Source organism: Mirounga leonina, unplaced genomic scaffold (genome assembly GCF_011800145.1).
Source record: "Mirounga leonina isolate KUSES-001 unplaced genomic scaffold, KU_Mleo_1.0 Mir_154, whole genome shotgun sequence".
Taxonomy (NCBI): domain Eukaryota; kingdom Metazoa; phylum Chordata; class Mammalia; order Carnivora; family Phocidae; genus Mirounga; species Mirounga leonina.
The window spans coordinates 46,704,342-46,724,372 of record NW_023270389.1 but is presented as its reverse complement, the minus strand read 5'-3'; the positions used below and the strand labels follow the sequence as shown (position 1 = coordinate 46,724,372).

At 37.8% G+C, this 20,031-nt stretch overlaps 1 protein-coding gene and 1 pseudogene across 1 annotated transcript in view; both read right to left on the bottom strand.

Moving 5' to 3' along the window:
* The window catches only part of PLA2G4A (phospholipase A2 group IVA), a 152,648-nt gene that overhangs the window by 20,122 nt on the left and 112,495 nt on the right, over positions 1–20,031 (bottom strand). Inside the window, exons 14-16 of the mRNA XM_035010687.1 lie at positions 16,336–16,407; positions 10,520–10,762; positions 377–561 (exon numbers count right to left, since the gene is read on the bottom strand). Coding sequence (XP_034866578.1) covers positions 377–561; positions 10,520–10,762; positions 16,336–16,407 — 500 coding nt within the window. The remainder of the gene's footprint in view (positions 1–376; positions 562–10,519; positions 10,763–16,335; positions 16,408–20,031) is intronic.
* Positions 6,397–7,141, bottom strand: LOC118013749 (annotated as a pseudogene).

Here is a 20,031-nt window from a genome sequence, read left to right as displayed (position 1 = left end):
GTGATTGAATCACATCTGTGTTTTTATTTATTTTTTTTTTTAAAGATTTTATTTATTTATTTGAGAGAGAGAATGAGATAGAGAGAGAGAGCATGAGACAGGGGAGGGCTAGAGGGAGAAGCAGGCTCCTCACCGAGCAGGGAGCCCGATGCGGGACTCGATCCAGGGACTCCAGGATCATGACCTGAGCCGAAGGCAGTCGCTTAATCAACTGAGCCACCCAGGCGCCCGGCATCTGTGTTTTTAAAATATGACTCATAGTAAGGTAGAAAAATAGGCTCAAGGGATAAGAAATTGGAGGGAAGAGGACTAAGATATCTACAAGGCATGCAAAAGAACATGCTAGATCATGGGATGCTATATAAATTCTCCTTACCTTGAACGGAGGACTGGAGTCACATGGTCTTGCAGAAAAGTCAAAGGAGATAATGAGATCAACTCCCCTCTGAGGTCTCAGGATCAAGGGGTATGGCAGGTTAAACGTGAGGCCACTGTCCACGACGTGAATCTTTTTACTTTTGACATCCAGAGGCTCATATATTTGCTCAAATTCATCAGGATCTTTAAAAAGGAAAGAAACAAAAGAATGAATTAAGTGACCACTTAACATTATTTAGAACATAAAAATATTTTTAATGTCAATTTGTGAATACAATTTCATATGGTTAGGCCCTCAGGGGAGTCAAACAGAACTGGACACGAGTCCTGCTTTAGCAACTGTAAATGAATTATTTTCTTTAACTCAGAGTTTCCACTTTCAGGGTTAAAGGTCAAATAAGGGTGCTGTGAGGACTAAGTGGGACAATGCATGGAAAGTACTTAGCTCAGGCCCTGGCATTAACTCTAAGCTGCGATCATGATTCCTTTAACAGTATTACCTCACTTTACCTAGGTCTTTACTGGCTTAAAAGCATGTCCTCAGACATTATCTTGTTTTAAGTCATGACAGACATGTGAGGTAGACGATCTCTGTAAGTGAAGGATGAAATAAATTCATCTCTACAGTGACAGAACTGGGGAGTGGCGGAGTCTGAATGGATCCCACACTGCATCTCCCAAGGTGATTGGAGTTCAGGGAAATCACCCAGTCAACACATTCAGCAGACATGTATTGTCTGCTACTATTTGGGCTCTATTCCATGTACTGAACAAGATGCAAACTCTGCTCTAACAGAGTGCATGACTGACAAATCAGTAAACAAATAGATAGTTCAGGCAGTATTAAATGCACTGTAGAAAATGATAGAGGGTCATATCCCATAATAGGGAGTAACTTCAGTTGGATAATCTGGAGAGACCTCTGAGAAGACGACCTTAAGCTGAGACCAGATTAATAATATAGAACGGGCCAACCAAAGATTTGGGGGGATATTTTTTCCAGGGCAAGAGCCAGAGCAAAGGCCCTGAGGCAGAATCAGACTTGGTATGTCTTAGGAACAGCAAGAAGCCCAGTGTGGCTACAGTATTGGAGGAGAGTAGAATGAGGTGACAAGGGGATCTGAAAGAAAGCAGGGTCTAGAAGTCATTTGTTTTAATAGAAAATGGTAACATGCTTCTCTTCACGTTTATGTGTGGTGCTCCTCATTCACTTCCCACGAAAAAGAGGTGTGATCAGAATTGAACTGATTTGAGCTGAATGAAATGACATGCAATTGTTTTGGTCTGTCTCCTTGTCCTCACATGTGTTCCGTTAAGAAGAAGGCTGGAAAGTTCAAGAACAGAGTGAAGGTGTTCATACTAGACATGCATTATGATCTCTGAGAAAGCTAGTAACTTCCATTTGGTAAGTCTTTTCATAGAGGCAGTAATAAAAACTAGAGGGTCAGACTAACCTGTGTTTATAGAACCCCCCTCCCCCATACAAGGTGGTTAATATGTATTATCCAGGAAAAGGCTCAGCACATGGTGGGAATCCACTGCATGTTCATTTCCTCCATATATTTCTAAATAAGAATGATACTGACTATAATCCTCTCATAGTGAATTTTATCATTATGTTTTAAGAGCAAGGGATCCCAAAGAAAGGCAAATCTTTTAAATTCTTCCTGTCCCATTAATCCCACAATTCTCCTCATCATTAAAATCTGAAAAGTAGCAATGAAACAATTAGGCTTGACGTTTATTCAATGTGAATCGAAAACAGTTCTAAATTAGATTTGGGCTTAATTACTTAAGAAAATGTTATTATCTTTTACGTTTCTACAGTTAACAGGGAATCATGTGGTTTTTTTCTCTCCTGTTCATTAAAATTTCTCATCCCTAGAATACTGAATAACAAGTGAATGCTACAAACATATACTGGTGTGTTTAGGAATGAAGAGGAAAAGTTTACAGTTGAGGTGATTTGTATTGTCCAGAACTGGTGAATGAGAAAAGGTGTGAATGAATGGTCTTAAACAAAAAAACAAATATGCTAAAAAAAAAAAAAAAGGTATGGGGGAATGGTTTAGACAAGAATAAGGTCGTGTGATTGAATATATGACTGAACGAAAAGGTAGGCCAAGTTAAAAAAAAAAGTCTTGCTATATCTGAGGTGAATGCGTAGGCCAACAAGGACAGAAAAATCATTCGGCAAATAATTATCTCCAGGTTAATTCTCCTTTCTTTTTTTATCAAGTATGTGTGGATTGTAGTGACAAAGTACTTTGCTACCAGCCAAGATTCTAAATTTCTATCACAGAAACTTAAACCTCAGAATTATAACATTGAAAAATATATATATTCTCAAACACGATTTTAATATTTTCCTCTGAAATGTTTGTTTAAAAACTACATATGTAAAAAAATTAAAAAAATAAAAGACTACATATGTAAATTTTCTAAAGGTGAACAATTGTGGGTCTTTGTCTTCTATTAGTTTTTAAATATTTGACTAAGAAGCTGGACGTTCATTACTTGGGTACTTTTATTTCTCCTAAAAGCAGCTTCATGTATTTTGAGTGTCTCTCATGTATTAGAAATTTTATATATGAGATTTATCATTCTTCTAAGACTCTTACAAAAGAGGTATGATTAGTGTCATATGAAAGATAAGGACGCTAAGACCCAAGAGGTCCAGTTTCACACAGTGACAGTCAGGATTCCAAGCCTGGCCCAGGTCTAAGCCAACTGCATCCTGTGTCCCATGGTTGCTTCAGTAAGTGGTGGGGCCATAGAACTGAAAGGTTTAAAAATGGCTAACTTAAAAATCGCAATTACAACAGAGAGAGGCTAACTACGCATGCAGCTGTCAATCATCAAAAGCACATTAGTATGTGTCTTTAATCACAAGTCAACACAAACGTCTTAAAAACACATTAGTGGCAATATTTTTTACAATGCAGTGATTTCTCCTCATATTATAAAGTATAATGACAGTTCACAAATGGTTTTCTTTGGCTTCCTACACTTAGTACTTTTTTTTGAATTTTAGCTAAAAGATTCACCGAAGCAGACCATTTCTCTCACATTGTTTGATATGCTCCTTCTCGTCATGAAACTGGTAGTCTCCTTTTTTCCTCTTTTATATCCAAGATAACATCTGAGAGACAAATCATGACATGACCAATTCCCAGCTCTGGCATGTAGCTAAACACCATGGTTCCACCCTTCCAAATAAACTGACAGGAAGTAGTGTTTCTTAATTGTGTTGCAAACAACATAGTTTTGCAAGATATTAACAGATGTTCTATACACAAAATAAGAGTTTCATGATCAAATAGGTTTGAGAAATAGAAGATCAACAGCTTAAAGTAATGGCCAGTTATATTGTGTATTTCCTATTCTCCTTACTATGCCTTGGGCTAACTGCCCTTTTTAATGAGGATGCTACTTAAAAAAAAAAAAAAATGCGGGGCGCCTGGGTGGCTCAGTTGGTTAAGCGACTGCCTTCGGCTCAGGTCATGATCCTGGAGTCCCTGGATCGAGTCCCGCATCGGGCTCCCTGCTCGGCAGGGAGTCTGCTTCTCCCTCTCCCACTCCCCGTTTGTGTTCCCTCTCTCGCTGTGTCTTTCTCTGTCAAATAAATAAATACAATCTTTAAAAAAAAAAAAATGCTACTTAATCTTCACAGGAAGTCTGTAAGATAGGTACCACTATTATTTCTATTTTGTAAGTAAACTTGGAGTAAATAGTGAGGATTGTTGCAACCTTGCTGTCCTACGGTTCCAGGTTCCATCGGGATCAGGGGTGTTGGTTTTTAGTTTGGCTCCATTTTTCTATCATTGCTAACTGACGTTTATGCTAAGTAACTGCTCAAGACTGTCCTGCTAATAAATGGCCCAGCCAGGATTCAAACGTAAGCCAGACTGCTTTTTCAAGTACTATCTTGAGGCACCTTGAATAGGGCTGCTTAAATTCATTAGAGTATCCCAAGTCATTATGAAGAGGGGGATGGAGTTAGTTTTTCCAAATTTACTTGACCTTGAACCCGATTTATTGTATAACATCTACTAGAATGTCCGAGAGAGTTTGATAAATCCCACTATGGGAGAATATCCTCCCACAGTTTAAAGCATACATGGTTTCTCAACCTGTAAATGAATTAATCAGGTTCTTTGTTAGGTATGGAAACATGCTGTGTTTAATAATTATGTACCATCTCCTTAAAGCAGTTCAGCTATGAATATTTGCAATGGTCATTTTTTTTTAAAGATTTTATTTATTTATTTGACAGAGAGAAAGAGCAAGAGAGTGAGCGAGCGAGCACAAGCAGGGGCAGAGGCAGAGGGAGAACAGGCTCCCGCTGAGCAAGGAGCCCAATGAGGGGCTCGATCCCAGGACCCTGGGATCACAACCTGAGCCAAAGGCAGACACTTAACCGACTGAGCCAGCCAGGCACCCCTGCAATGGTCATTTTATAAATACCTTACACAGATTCAATTTATGATGTACAAAAATGTTTGGGTGTTTGTGTATTGAACTCTGGCCTAAATTAACGCGTGCCTCGATTTTTTATTCCAGATGGTATGTGTCACAGTAAGTAACAAACACAAAAGTAAACAGGAAAGAAGTCACATAAATAATGGACAGCTTCTCTGAAATTAGTTTCTACAGGTATACAACTATTTTGAAGTAAGCAAGTGAGAGGAATTCCCTCATCTTATTATTTCTCTTATTTTCAGAAGATTGTCTACAAGGTGAAGTAATAGGTACAAAATATTTTTCTCATCTTAGGTTGAGAGATTAGTCTAAGATACTCAATTTTAATCTGTACAAACAAAATCATAGGGTAAACTAAAATGTAAGATTTTCCTACTAAAATGTAAGATTTTCCTAATACAATATTTAGATAAGGTAAAAATCTCTATTTCCTTTTTGCGTGGGGGGAGTAAAAAAATGAGCAAAATAACCTTAATGTTTTAATTAAATTATGGTATTTTTGACTGTATAGTAAGTAGGGTTTTTTTAAAAAAGATTATTTATTTTCTAGTGAAAGAGCTACATTTTAATTACTGAAGACGGTACAAATTGATGTAACTCTCATACAAAAAAATTTGGAAATATGTCAGGCCATGTATATACCTTTTGACCCAGTAAATCCCACTACTGGGCATTTATACAAAGAAAATCAAAAACAAAAGAAAGAAGGAAAAAAGTCTCTGTATATAAATATGTTGCAGGAATAAGCAACAAATTGGAAACAAACTAAATATCCAATAAGGGGAATGGGGAAGTAAATTATACAAAATACAGAATAGAGGTTTTAAAGTTGACAATTAGACTTTATAGCGGCATTTTTAAAAAAAGGCAAGTTACAACACTATTTCTGCAATGATTAAAAATTTAGAGAAATGATGCATTTGGAAAAAGATGAAGTGGACATAGAGTTGTTCACAGTAATAACATTAGATGTGAATTCTCTCACACTTTATGTCATGTTTTCATATATATCAACAAATACATTCATATTATCAGATGCATAAATCTTAAATTAAAATAATTTGAGACAGATGTCCAAAAAAAGTGCTTTACGAAAAAGAAGATGTTGGGAAAGTTTCTTATTCTGTGATTCCTTTTGTCCTTTTAAGCACACTACTTAGTTAACAATAGATGGGTGGTTAAGTTTGTCAAGAATTTCTAGTCAACCAAATGCCGCATGTGCCCAAGTATCTCCATGCCAGACAAAGCCCAGGAAAGAACAATAATGCTTTTGGCCCAGGCTGAGCAGTTACTCTCTCCTATATACTAAGTAGTCATCCACAGAATAGTAAAAAATATATATTATATATATTAGGTGCTAGAGCCTATACAAGACAAGAATTCAATCTAAAAACTAGAAAGATAATTAAAATAGTTCTAGTTTTAATTGTGTTATTCACAAAACTGATGACACTGGAGTATTTTCCTCATGTGAAACAACACTCAGTATCAAATGTTATGCCTAACACGAAGAACTAATGTTTAATCATTTTTATATCATTATTTGTAAGTGCTCCTATGTTTCAAAACTAATTAAATTTGCCTTCAGCATTTTGTAGCAGAGTTTTGGAACCAGCTCCTTTAGAATGCTCTAACAGCTTGACGGCCCTGTCAAAGTTTTCAGTATTTCTAAGCAGAGTCTCTAATCTTCTCTTAATTTTCTTCTGATCTTCAAGAGCACAGCCAATTACTATGGACTGAAACTTCTGGTCACCAGGCCAGATGGCACCTCGGATGAACATGCACCGTACAGTGACATCAGGTGACACTCGGCATTTCCCAAATCATCCAGAAACTTACTGAGCACCTCATCAATAATCCTGGTGGCATGCTTTAGGGATTCTTGATGCTGGGGGTTTCTAATTGTTTCTACTGAAACTTCAAGGGTGAGGGTTCGTCCCATCAAGCGGTTTGCCGTCAGATTTAATTCTTCTCTTTCTCCGTCGCTGATCTGCCCCATGTCCTGGCTATTTTGGATGCCGTGGATCATTTCCAGGAGGCTTTCTTTCTCTTGCTCAACGGCAGTTGCTGCTTCTCTCAAAGCTTCCACCCTGAGCTCCAGCTGGTCCAGGCTCTCCAGCAGGTGGCTGGAGCGGTGGGCCGTGGAGGAGGAGGGGCAGAAGCACCCCTCGTTGGCTTTCGCGTTGATCTTCGCCTTAAGCCATCTGAGCCTCCAAGGCGGAGCGGCCAAGAGGTCCCCGGCCTCTCCGGCAGCGGTGAGTGGAGAGTCCGGAGGTTGCCGTCACCGCGCGGGGCGCCCGCCTCCCTCTGACGCCCGTGGGGGGCGGCCTATTTATTTATTTGAGAGAGAGAGAGAGAGAGAGAGAGAGAGTACGAGCGGGGGGATGGGGCAGAAGGAGAGGGACAGAAGCAGATTCCCCCCTGATCGCGGAACCTGATGTGGGGCTCGACCCCACGACCCTTAGATTATGACCTGGCTCAAGCGACTGAACCACCCGGGTGCCCCTGTATAATAAACAGAAGTTTTAAGAAGACTTTATGAACCAAGATGATTACATTTTATGATAAATCTTTTAACTTTTAGCTCCACACACGTGGTTAGTCTCAAACTTGGAAATAATCAGGAGATAGACAGGGTCTACCTTAGTAAGGACCTGTCTGAGAGAGCACTATGGATTTAGTAAATCCAGTCATTTTTAACAATGTTAGCCTGTAAATTATAATGTGAATGAACTCATCACTGACCTGAGTAGATTCTTGACTAAAATCTATATGCCATACACATTTTTTTTCAACTGGGTAAATACAGAGCAAGTGAAACAGAATTTTTAGGAGATAGAACATTAAGAAATAAAATTTAAGGTTCTTCACAAAGAGCATTAATTGAAAACAATTTTAGGTTAACACATTCCAAAATAGGTCAACAAAAGAATGTTTAGTCATGGGCGCCTGGGTGGCTCAGTTGGTTAAGTGACTGCCTTCGGCTCAGGTCATGATCCTGGAGTCCCTGGATCGAGTCCCGCATCGGGCTCCCTGCTCGGCGGGGAGTCTGCTTCTCCCTCTGACCCTCCTCCCTCTCATGCTCTCTGTCTCTCATTCTCTCTCTCGCAAATAAATAAAATCTTTAAAAAAAAAAAAAAAGAATGTTTAGTCACTGTAATACCATATTTTGAGACGATTAAATTTTCTACTTCCTCCTTGGACTTTATGAGAACTGTCCATGAGTCTTCTTTCAAATGGCACCCAATAGAGAAAGGAGTCAGATCAGGTGACATACAACTATATTCTCCAAGCATCACAACTGAGGACTGTGTCCTAACTGATCCACAGTTCTATCAGAATCGGGGTTGCTGGGTGTCAGTTTTACTCTACTTTTCTATTGTTCTTAACTGAACTATATAAATCCTTCCATGAATCAAAACTTCAAGGAAAAGTCAAAAACTGATTTCAATTTTTATGAGGGCAAGGATCACATGTGTCTTGTGGACGACTGGATCCCTCATACCAAACGCATTGCAAGTGCTCCGTAAATACTGTGAATGCACGAGTAAACGAAAGAAGGAAAATGAAAATGGAGAACAATTTGAAAACAGGTGAAAATAATGAAAGACACATTTCTTAAGGTTGCCAAATTTATCTACTAAAAATACAAGATGCTGTTAAATTTGAATCTCAGACACACAACAAATAATGTTTTAGTACAAGTAGGTCCCAAATGTTGCAAGGGCCACACTTACACTACATATATACCCACATATATATGGTTTGGAATTCAAATTTAAGTAGGCCTGCTGTATTTGATCTAGCAACCGGAACACCTCTGAATCTACATAAAATATTGCAAAACCACCAAGGAGTTGTTAAAATGAGGAGTGCAGGATGCATGCTGTGCAAACCACAGGAGCTATTCTGGGTAATTCTATCAAAGTCCTAACATTAAACAGATGTAATATAGTACACAGAAAGGAAACTTCCATTTGACATCAGCAAAACAATGACTAACAAAAACAAGGGCTGTGGGGAAGGGAGTCTTGCAGAAAGGAAAAGCTTCTGAGCAACACTGAGGTCTGTGACCCCATTCTAGTGAGAAACTGTAGGCAATGAGAATGACTTTCTTTGATCTCTCTTTTCTTTAGAGTAAAATAACTATGAAGATTCTTTCTCGTTCTAAATGACCTTTGAGACTAAGTTTTTTTTTAGCAGCCGTCATCATTCATCCATAAAATCTAAGTTTCTAAGGATGACACATTTAATGGGTATTATAATGGCAATCAGTATAATCAAGTGCCACAAGACAAATGAGGTCACTGATTAATGGCCAAGGTGTTTTTTTTTTTTAAATTTTGGGTGAATTTTAAAATAGATACTGACTCTATCACAAACAGACTTTTATCATTGTTAATATGAAAGGGTATAGATTGCAGGTATATAATCATACCATACCTTACATCCTAGACTTTGATGCCATAAACATAATGCAAAGTATAGTGAGTTTCTATACCTCTTGTTTAAACAACAGGGGAAAACTTTGCTTTTGCAATTTCCTTTCAGCTCAAACAACAAATGGAAACAGCACTAGCAGAAATACCACCAAACCTAAAGCTATGTCCTAATTTTCACAAATATTTTATAGGCATGATGCTTAACCAAAGAGCAGAAGAAAGGGTTTGGAAAAGTCCCACTTACGTTTCTAAATATCCTGTTGATACCCTTCAGCAGAAATAATTGAGAAATGACATCTGGGCAGTTAACAGAAAAATGATGGTATGATGAAGTAGAAAGATTTTAGATGACAGGATCATTGTAAGAAAGATTATTATGTATTGATTAGTCACGAAGGCAAATTTAACTTTTAATTTAAAACATGCATGGAACTGAAAAATAGAGGGAATTACTCCTCAGTATTTGACAAAGTAACAAAAACTACAGTGAGTGGGTTCTTACCAGCTGGCCTTAAGAAAGTTACCTAACCTTTCTGAGAACCGGAGGGACAGGCCCAGGAACCTCATGGACACTGAGCCCGGTGAAGTCAACCCCCCTCAGAACCTTAGGTTGTAGGGACTCCCATTCAACGGCACACAGTTGGGCTAAACACCCCATTGACCAGAATCCCATTCGTGCCTGTTCTGCTGAGACCTGCCCTTTGCCAAGGAAAAACACCCACACGAGATTCAAAGGAGGAAATGAGACACAGGCTACATTTCTGCCATTTCCACTGCCAAGCACGGTTGTGGGGGCGTCTGTGGGGGTGATTCTGAAGTGTTTTTGGAATCATTCCTGGTAGCTCAGCCTGGAGCGTGCTCTTCTAAGCCTTGGAATGACTTTGTAAACACCTAATTCTCTACCTTAAAACCCTCTCAGTTAAACAAGGGAGACATTTCTTGTTTTCTGAGTGAACCTTGTCCAATACAGAGAGGATCTAAGGTTCCTCCTCAGTGTTTCAGTGAAAATTTTCTATGCTGACATAACTATGCCATTTCCTGTCCAACGAATGTTTTTCTTCCAAAAAATCAGTAATTTGAAGTAATTTTGAATTAAATGGATGTTGCCGTAATTGAATATAAAGGGATAGGTATTGACAATGATCAAAAGGCTTCTCCCTAGAAAGGGATAAAGATCTCCTGAATTAGCATCCATGGATTATGTTTTGTGTGCGTACCTGCTACAGCTGTATCCAGTTCATCTTCATCCAATGATTCCTGTGTCATAAAGTCCTTCAGAGGAGACATTGGATAGGATGTATTGAGATTCAAGCCCAACATGAAGTTGTGCACCTTCCCAGCACGTCCTTCTCTGGTATTGAATAAAGTTGAATCACTCATCAAAGCCATTATCATACGATGGACCCAACTTGCTTGATTATCATTGTGATATTCGCTTTGAGCATCTTCATTTTCAGTGCCTAAGGAAAAAGAACTAGAACATTATATAGATTCGCAAGTCCATTAAAAAAACAAAACTTTGGATAAATACCTAGTAGTGCAATTGCTGGATTGTAGGGTAGCTCTATTTTCAACTTTTTGAGGAACCTCCATACTGTTTCCCAGAGTGGTTGCACCAGCTTGCATTCCCACCAACAGTGTAGGAGGGTTCCCCTTTCTCTGCATCCTCGCCAACATCTATCATTTCCTGACTTGTTAATTTTAGCCATTCTGACTGGTGTGATGTGGTATCTCATTGTGGTTTTGATTTGGATTTCCCTGATGCTGAGTGATGTTGAGCATTTTTTTCATGCGTCTCTTAGCCATTCGAAGGGGCACCTGCACCCCAATGTTTATAGCAGCAATGTCCACAATAGCCAAACTATGGAAAAAGCCCAGATGTCCACTGACAGATGAATGGATTAAGAAGATGTGGTATATATATGGAATGGAATATTACTCAGCCATCAAAAAGAAATCTTGCCAGTTGTGACGGCATGGATGGAACTAGAGCGTATTATGCTAAGTGAAATAAGTCAGTCAGAGAAAGACAAATACCATATGATTTCACTCATATGTGGAATTTTAGAAACAAAAAGATAAACATAGGGGAAGGGAAGGAAAAATAAGATAAGAACAGAGAGGGAGGCAAACCATAAGAGACTCTTAACTATAGGAAACAAACTAAGGGTTGCTGGAGGGGAGGTGGGGAGGAGTTGGGGTAACTGGGTGATGGGCATTAAGGAAGGGCACGTGATGTAATGAGCACTGGGTGTTATATGCAACTGATGAATCACTAAATTCTACCCCTGAAACTAATAATACACTATATGTTAACTAAATTGAATTCAAATAAACATTTAAAAAAAATCTTTGGCAATTGAATGTTAAGATTAATAGTGAAGCTCTATTGTTTTGGTTCAACAAACATTTATTTGTCTAAATTAATATAGTGAATATTTCAATCATTTTTGTTCTTAAGTTGTTCTTAATTTACTCTAAATCTATAGTCAGTCTACAGGTTGTGTTCTTGATGTGTTACTTGGTCTATTCTTACATTTCCAGGCAAACTTCTACTTTCACCTTTCTGTCCTTCTCTAGTCCTTTTCTTCCTTTTCTCGGACTACACACACACACACACACACACAGGGAAATTCCACAGTAGCTAATCCTCTCCTCTCCATTACTAAGTTTCCTTCCCTATCCTGCTTAGTAAACATCCAGAAATCACGCAAACTAAGAGAGACAACTGAAGGATTCAACACACATATTTGCTGCTCAGTAAACACTCTACGGACACTCATTTCATCCTTGCTTATAAAGTTGGGAATTTAGAACCGTGTAATTTAAACACATGCTTTAACATGTCTTAAAATGCAGCAATCTTCCAAAAGAAGCAGTTTTAAATGACTTTTTCCTTCAAACCCGTGCACAAATCACCACTGCTGGGAAGCCACATCGTGTAGTTGTTTAGAACACTGGCTTCAGAATCAGACTGTCTGGATTTCAACCCTCTCTCCTCTGCTTACTAGTTAGTTAACTCTTCTCAGTCTTCCTCTCCTCATCAGGACACCTCGCAGGACCGGTGTGAAGATTAACTGAGAGAGTCCATTCATGTACATCTCTTAGAAAAATGCCTGGCCTATCAGAAATTCATTACAAACACTAGTTCATAGTAGAGACGGTGGTGGCAGTGACAGCTGCATCATCATTATCATCAATATTACTCACTCATAATCCAAGTCGAAGAACACTGTGTGGTAGAGTATAATTCCACCTGCCTGCATCCCTCTGTTCAGATTTCTGGGAACTCTATATAAATAGACATGCATCTACAAAACTGTACGTGTGTGTATTTGAGAAAAAGGAAAGTCTATGTTCAAACTTCATAATTTCTAACAAATGCTAACTAGACATACATAAAATCATAAAATCATAAGAAATACTGATTTTTCTTAAGTCTACATAAAGATTGGGTTAGCTGAGCTGAGTAAATGAACGGATCTTTCAGTAGCTAATTAAGATGAATACATACTCACAAAAAATAGGTACATTTTTCTACTCCCACACTTCTCTAAAGCCAAATATGACAAAGAAAATCTTCCACAAGAACAAATTGGGCTTTAAAGTGAATGATTTAGGGGTGCCTGGGTGGCTCAGTCAGTTAAGTGACTGACTCTTGGTTTCAGCTCAGGTTGTGATCTCAGGGTCATGAGATTGAGTCCCGCGTCAGGTTCCATGCTTAACTCAGAGTCTGCTTGGGACTCTTTCTCCCTCTCCCTCTGAGCACACACGCACCCTCTCTCTCAAATAAATAAATCTTTTTTAAAATAAAGTGAATGATTTATATTTTCCAGTTACATAGGATACGAAGAAGATACCAATTATTTTCCAAATATTTGGAGCTTCCTCTCTACTCCTCCACCTCCCTCTCTTCTTCTCCTTTTTTCCTTCTTCTTGTTCCTCCTCCTTCTTCTTCTTCACCATCATAATTATCATCATCATCATTATTATTATTATTAAATAAACCCCACTTCTGTACCAGAAGAAGATCTACTTTCCTTATGAGATATTTGGAAATGGCATCATTTGTGGGACAAACCCAGCAGTCAACAGATAAATGATAACTGGCTGCTTTTTAGTTATAATACTAAGTAAATTTTTATTTGCATAGCCTTTTACTTAAAGCCCTCTGTATGCATTTGCAATTTGATAATTATAACAATTCTGTGAGAGCAGGTAAAATGATGCCGGTATAGATCTGAAGAAACTAAAGTTGAAAATTCCTAAAGACCTTGCTCAAAATCATATGATGAAAAATGAAGAAGCCTCAAGAGAATGAGGAAACAAGCCACAGACTGGGAGAAAATATTTGCAAAAGACACATCTGATAAAGGACTGTTATCCAAAATATACAAAGAACCCTTAGAATTCAACAATAAGAAAACAAACATCCCAGTTAAAAAATGGGTAACAGACAGCCCACCAAAGAGGACACAGAAATGGCAAGTAAGCATATGAAAAGATGCGCCACATCATATGTCACCAGGGAAATACAAATTAGAACATCAATGAGATAACACTACACACCTGTTAGAAACACCAAAATCCTAAACATCGACATCACTGAATGGCTGGTGAGGATGTGAAGCAACAGGAACACTCACACATGCTCGTGGGAATGCAAAACAGTATGGCCACTTTATCCAGCAATCATGTTTCTTGGTTTTTACCCAAAGGAGATGAAAACATATCCACACAAAAATCTGAACATGGATATTTATAGCAGCTTTATAACTGCCAAGACTTGGAAGCAAATAAGATGTTCTTCAATAGGTGAATGGATAAGTAAACTGGTACATTCAGATCATGGAATGTTATTTGGTGCTTAAAAAAAAAAAAAAAAAGGAGCTATCAAGCCATGAAAAGACATGGAGGAAACTCAAATACATATTACTAAGTGAAAGAAGCCGATGTGAAAAGGCTATGTATTGTGTGATTCCAAAACCTGAGTTCTGGAAAAGGCAAAACTGTGGAGACAGTAAAAAGATCAGTGGTTGCCTGACATTGGGATGGGGGGGATAGAGGAATAAATAAACAACAGAGAGGGACGCTTCGGGCAGTGAAACTACTCCATATGAGGCTATGATGGTAGATATATGTCATCCTACTTTTGTGAAAACCTATAGAATATATGATACCAAGAGTAAACCCTAAAGTTTGGACTTTGGGTGATAAGGATGTGTCAATGTAGTTCCATGGATTGTAACAAATGTACCACTTTGATATAGGATGTTGATAGTGGGGGGGGGGCTCTGTGTGTGTGTGGGTGCAGGAAATATATGGGAACTCTCTGTTCTTTTTGCTCAATTTTGTTGTGAATCTAAAGCTACTCTAAAAAGAGTTTTATTTAAAAGGGAAAAAAATGAATATTAAGAACTAATAAGAAATCCCTAAGAACATCCTGAAACTCATTTTCCAATCTAGGTTGGTACTAAAACCAAAGTAGGCATGTTCAAAGGGCCTTTGAACTTCTCCACCTTAAGATAACCGGAGGTGATCAAATGTACTGACCATCTACAGCAATTTCCTTGATAATTAACAAGCCATTATTATACCTACCTAACAGTCCCTTTATCGATACACATTAATTCTAGAAATGTTAGGCATATACTGTCTATCCCCTTTGTACTGGCTAGCACCCTTCATTAAAAGGAAATTCAAAATTCAAAAAAAAAAAAAAAAAAAAAAGACCTAGGGGCGCCTGGGTGGCTCAGTCGTTAAGTGTCTGCTTTTGGCTCAGGTCATGATCCCGGGGTCCTGGGAATTGAGCCCTGCATCGGGCACCCTGTTCTGCGGAGAGCCTGTTTCTCCCTCTCCTATTCCCCCTGCTTGTGTTCCCTCTCTCTGTCAAATAAGTAAGTAAATAAATAAATAAATAAGACCTAAACAACTAAAAAAATTAAAGTTAAAATTATGAAGGAGCCAGAATGAGGACTGAGTTCTTTCCAGGGCAGGGTTCCTGCAGGGTTCCTGCCTAAAATATGGAATTAGGCCAATCACTGGCTGCATGAAGCAGCAGGAGAGTGGGCAAATAGGACTGAAGAGGAGACTGGGAGCAGAGGCCAAACCTTGTGCCTGGTCAAAAGTTCTGTCTGCCCACGGAAGGGTTAATTTTTTAAATTTTATAAGAAACTATAGGCTAGCTGAGTTGTGGGCTTGTGGACCTGCATTTCCCAGAGAAGGTACCTTTCCTCTAGTTTATACAAACTCATTTTAATTTTAATGTTGATTCAACAAGGATAAAACAGACTCTTCCAATGTCTATACCGTGGCAGGAGGAATTCATGAATTTAGAGCAAGAAAGCATTTAACATCTTCTAAAATCTAGGTGAGCACATTCACAGGGTCATAGGATGTTTACCCAGTTATTGTAAAATCACTCCATTTTACCATGTAACATTTGCAACAAATATCCCTGGTCCTCCCCTTATCCCTGCCCTGACCTCCTCCCTGATCCTGTGACCCACACCAAGCTGAAAATTGCCTTGTCAACATGTGAAAGAACTCATTTACACTTAAAAATAACGTCTACGAAAAGAATTTCTTGATAATCCTTCCCCAAGAGATGGATTGTTGACAATGGGATAAGGCTCAGGAATGGGCTGAGAAAAATTGTTCACATGATACTTTATTAATAATAAAATTTTTACAGATGAAATTTTAATTTTTAAAGCCATGGGAAAACGTTCCCATATCACAATTTTCATGCCAAGAAGCCTGGTGTAGAATTCGGTATTTCTACCACCCCAGTTTATTCTCCATTTGTTCAATAGATAATATTTTGAGGTATTAAAAAGAAAAGCATAAGGGATATTTATGTTGGCATATTTTATTATACACACAGCATCCATTCTCTCTGTGAACCAAAAGCGACAATTCTCTATCACTCAGTGGCTTAAGCAGAAACTACCATTAGCATCTTGAGTGAGAGAATCAGACACATCATGTAGTTCCTTTCCTAATGGACTTCTGCCAGAGAAGATTCTCTTACCTTTGGGTTCTTGTGATTCATCATCGCTATCTGAGCTGTCATTACTCACAATATGCTCTGCTGTTATATTTGCTGCAGGGGAAAAAACCAACAGTTGAATGATCTCAGGTGTCAAGACTCACAATTAAATCTACTGTAAGGAAGTAATCTCAGGAAAACCACCAAGTGAGATTTACCAAGTTTACTAGTGTAAATTTGGATCAATTTAATACCTAAATTTATTAGTTTTTACTAGTATTTTCAAATTTCTCATTGGACAACAAAATTTCCGAGAACAGGAAAAATTAGTTTAAAACTCTCATTCATGATTTAAAGGAAAGAATGTTTATTTGTTTGTCTTAATCCTGACAGAAAGAAGAACCTGGTTATAGGAAGCTCCTTGTTATACCAAAAAGGTATATTTTTCTTCACTTAAGTTTATGTTAAGTGGTGTTTATGAGGGTAAATGCAGGGTAAAACCAAAATCCACAGGGGGACCACAGAACAATTCCTTCAAAATGAATAAAAGCTACTAATATAAGGTATCTTTTGACTTTCAATAATACTGAAAATTGTTTGTTGAAATGTGCCTTTTGGTGTGAAGAATTTGTGCTTCCTCAGAACATATTAAGAGGGCAGTTATAAAAACTAAAACAGAAACCATAAATCCTTAACACTTAAAACAAAGACAGGAGTAAAATCCACATAATAACTAGGCTTTTTTTTTTTTCAAATAAAAGTTTACTAAACTATGGAGTACACAGACCATTCTTATCATCGGTATTTGTAGAAAAATCAAACTTTCTTTGGACACTTACATAAAACCACTTTCTGTATAGTGACTTTTTTCTTCTATGAGTCAGTAGAATTATTTCATTTTAAAAAATATGACTCTAAATTTATAATTTTCAGTGATAGAATCATTTGGGGGGCTTTAAACTTGGAGAAATCTATGTATAACATTTAGTTTCCCCATATTACTCTGCATATGTTTACTATACTTACATAAATGTCATATACATGAATGATTGAGGGTGTATAATGGCAGGGTTTTAAATGCTTGAGATAGTAAGCTGACTTTAATTTTTAGATTTTATTTAATTTTACTGGCATGATTACACATATGAAATTCAATAAAAGATAATGTTCATGAGCTAATATTATTTATTTCATTTCATGACTATTACAGAGAGTAGTTTGGTTGTATAGAAGAGGGGTGGTATTAAGAAATGCTCCGCTCTAGGTGTCCTGTACATTAGGTATGTTTCTAGTCGTATATGTATTTTAGCAGAACTAAATTTTCTTCCTGTAAGCATTTTTTTTCTTTGTCTTATTTGATACTCTCATTTGAGAAAATGGTTCACAAAAAAAAAGATTCACTAAAACATCGTCTTTTTGTAAAGATATTTTCAAGAGATGAAAAGCTAAATATTTGAGTGTATCTTTTTTCCATCATTATAGTAGAACATATAGCTCCATCTGTCCAAAAGCACAGATTGCTCACATTCAAAATTCCTTGAGACTGTAAAGAATTTCACTTAGAGTTATCAGGTTATGGTCCAATTTACCATAATGTCTTTCTTCAGAGGGGAGGAAGAAAACACAGAAACCATCTCTGAGCACCCCTTTAAGAGGTAGACTTCAGTCAACTGATGGATGAAAGAGTTACCAGGTGTCTTCAGATTCCCCTCAGTCACCTCTCTGGTCTCATTTCTGGAAACCCTTACCTAATCTGAGGTAGCACGCATCCTGCTGGCAAGTGGATCTCGAGTACACAATATTCCCCCTCAGTCTGACACACAGGACAAGTAAATAGGCTGCCAAACCACTGGCTCCAAAGGAAACATCTCACAACAAAGAATATTCTGAAGACTATTTAGTATAAACACTCTCCTTTTCCTTGGCCTTCAGCCATTGTCTCACCCAGATCTGTTATTTCAGCCCTATTCTCTTCCTGCCATAGGAAGAAAAAATAACAAGCCCTAGGTTTATCTAGATTATTCAACAGAGAAGGAGCAAGAGAAGCAAGCCTCATGACATGTGCTCCATCTGTTCTTTTTCTCTTTTCTTCTGAAATCTTCACAAAATTTTGAGAAGAGTTATTTCCATAAAATTAGAGTCACCAACAGGCTACTTATCCATGTGGGGTATAATGTTCATTAAAAAAAGTCAAGTCACGGGCACTTGGGTGGCTCAGTTGTTTAAGTGACTGCCTTCGGCTCAGGTCATGACCCTGGAGTCCCGGGATTGAGTCCCGCATTGGGCTCCCTGCTCGGCAGGGAGTCTGCTTCTCCCTCTGACCCTTCCCCCTCTCATGTGCTCTCTCTCATTCTCTCTCTCTCAAATAAATAAATAAAATCTTAAAAAAAGTCAAGTCAGAGCATTTGAGCAAGAGACACCTGGCCTCCCAGTTACTCTTGAGAGAATGGGGCTCTGTAGTTAAGGCTGAAGCAGGCTCAAAGGTTCCACATACCTTGGCCTCTTGTTAACAGTGCTGCTCAGAGGACAGGAGCAAGTTCAAGCACAAAGCGCTTTCTTTACTGTTTTTATTTTAAATTGTTGGTGCTAGCGCAATCATAAGATCACTTCTCCACTACGTATGAACAACTACCCCAAAATACAAATGATACTACTAAAGAAAATATTAAGGACTGTGGAAAATTGCTGTGCACTTAATATCAATATCAAACAGCTAAAATCAATTTTACAGGAGGGATGATAACACTACTTAGAAGCCAATTGGTAGCGTATTAATTAATGTTACAATTGTGTTCTTTTTTTGCATATAAAGCTTAATTAAATCAACTGTCACTGCCTGGAAAAAGTAATATCAAAAATAAATAAATAAAAAATCCTACATTAAGTTTTTTACATGCAAGTATTCTTGAAAATGAATGGACTGTTGAAAAAGTCATTTACGTTATTCTGTGAACTCTATCCTCACATAGCTGTGTGATACTTCAGGGACAGAGAAGAGGTAGTAGGTAGTTAGTATGCTGGTAATCTACAGGACCCTCCTCCCAGCCCCTGCTGGGCTGGCCCCATAATTCAGATTTAGCATTCATGGCTCCTTCCCACAGCCAGTCAAAATAGCCATAAAGAACAGCTAGAAAGGCATCTGGGAGACACTGAATGGATGTTTCATTTTGTTTGTTTTGAGTCAGATTTACTCATCAATGAAAACCAATGTTCCTGTCATTAATCTTATAACGAATGAAAACCACTGGTCCACAGTTGAGTCTGTCTACTTTTTCAAGTTTTGTAAATATTATTTTTTAATTTATTATGGGCCAATGAGTTAGATTTAAAGAAAATCATTAGTGTTAATTTACTAGATGTAATTTGAAATATTTTTTCCTCCTTTTTGATAAGACTCAGCTATATGAAGCTAACAGAATTCTAGTGCATTAGTATTTAAGAGGTAAATGAGCTGGCAAGCATGAATTTAGGTATCATACTGTGTTCAACTGCTGATGCATCTAATCTTTTAAAAGCGATTTGATAAAAGGAATATTTGCTATTTGATAAAAGGAATATTCTCTAACGCAAGTAGTATGTTTAGATATATGATGACAAAGAGGAATGAAGATGCTCCGGTTAAAGATTATTCTTAGGAATCAATAGTTCTTACGAATTTCAAAACCTCAGTGTCAGAATAATATTTAAGAAGTAATATACAGATGATTCTTAGGAAATACTTAAGTTGATTTAATCAAG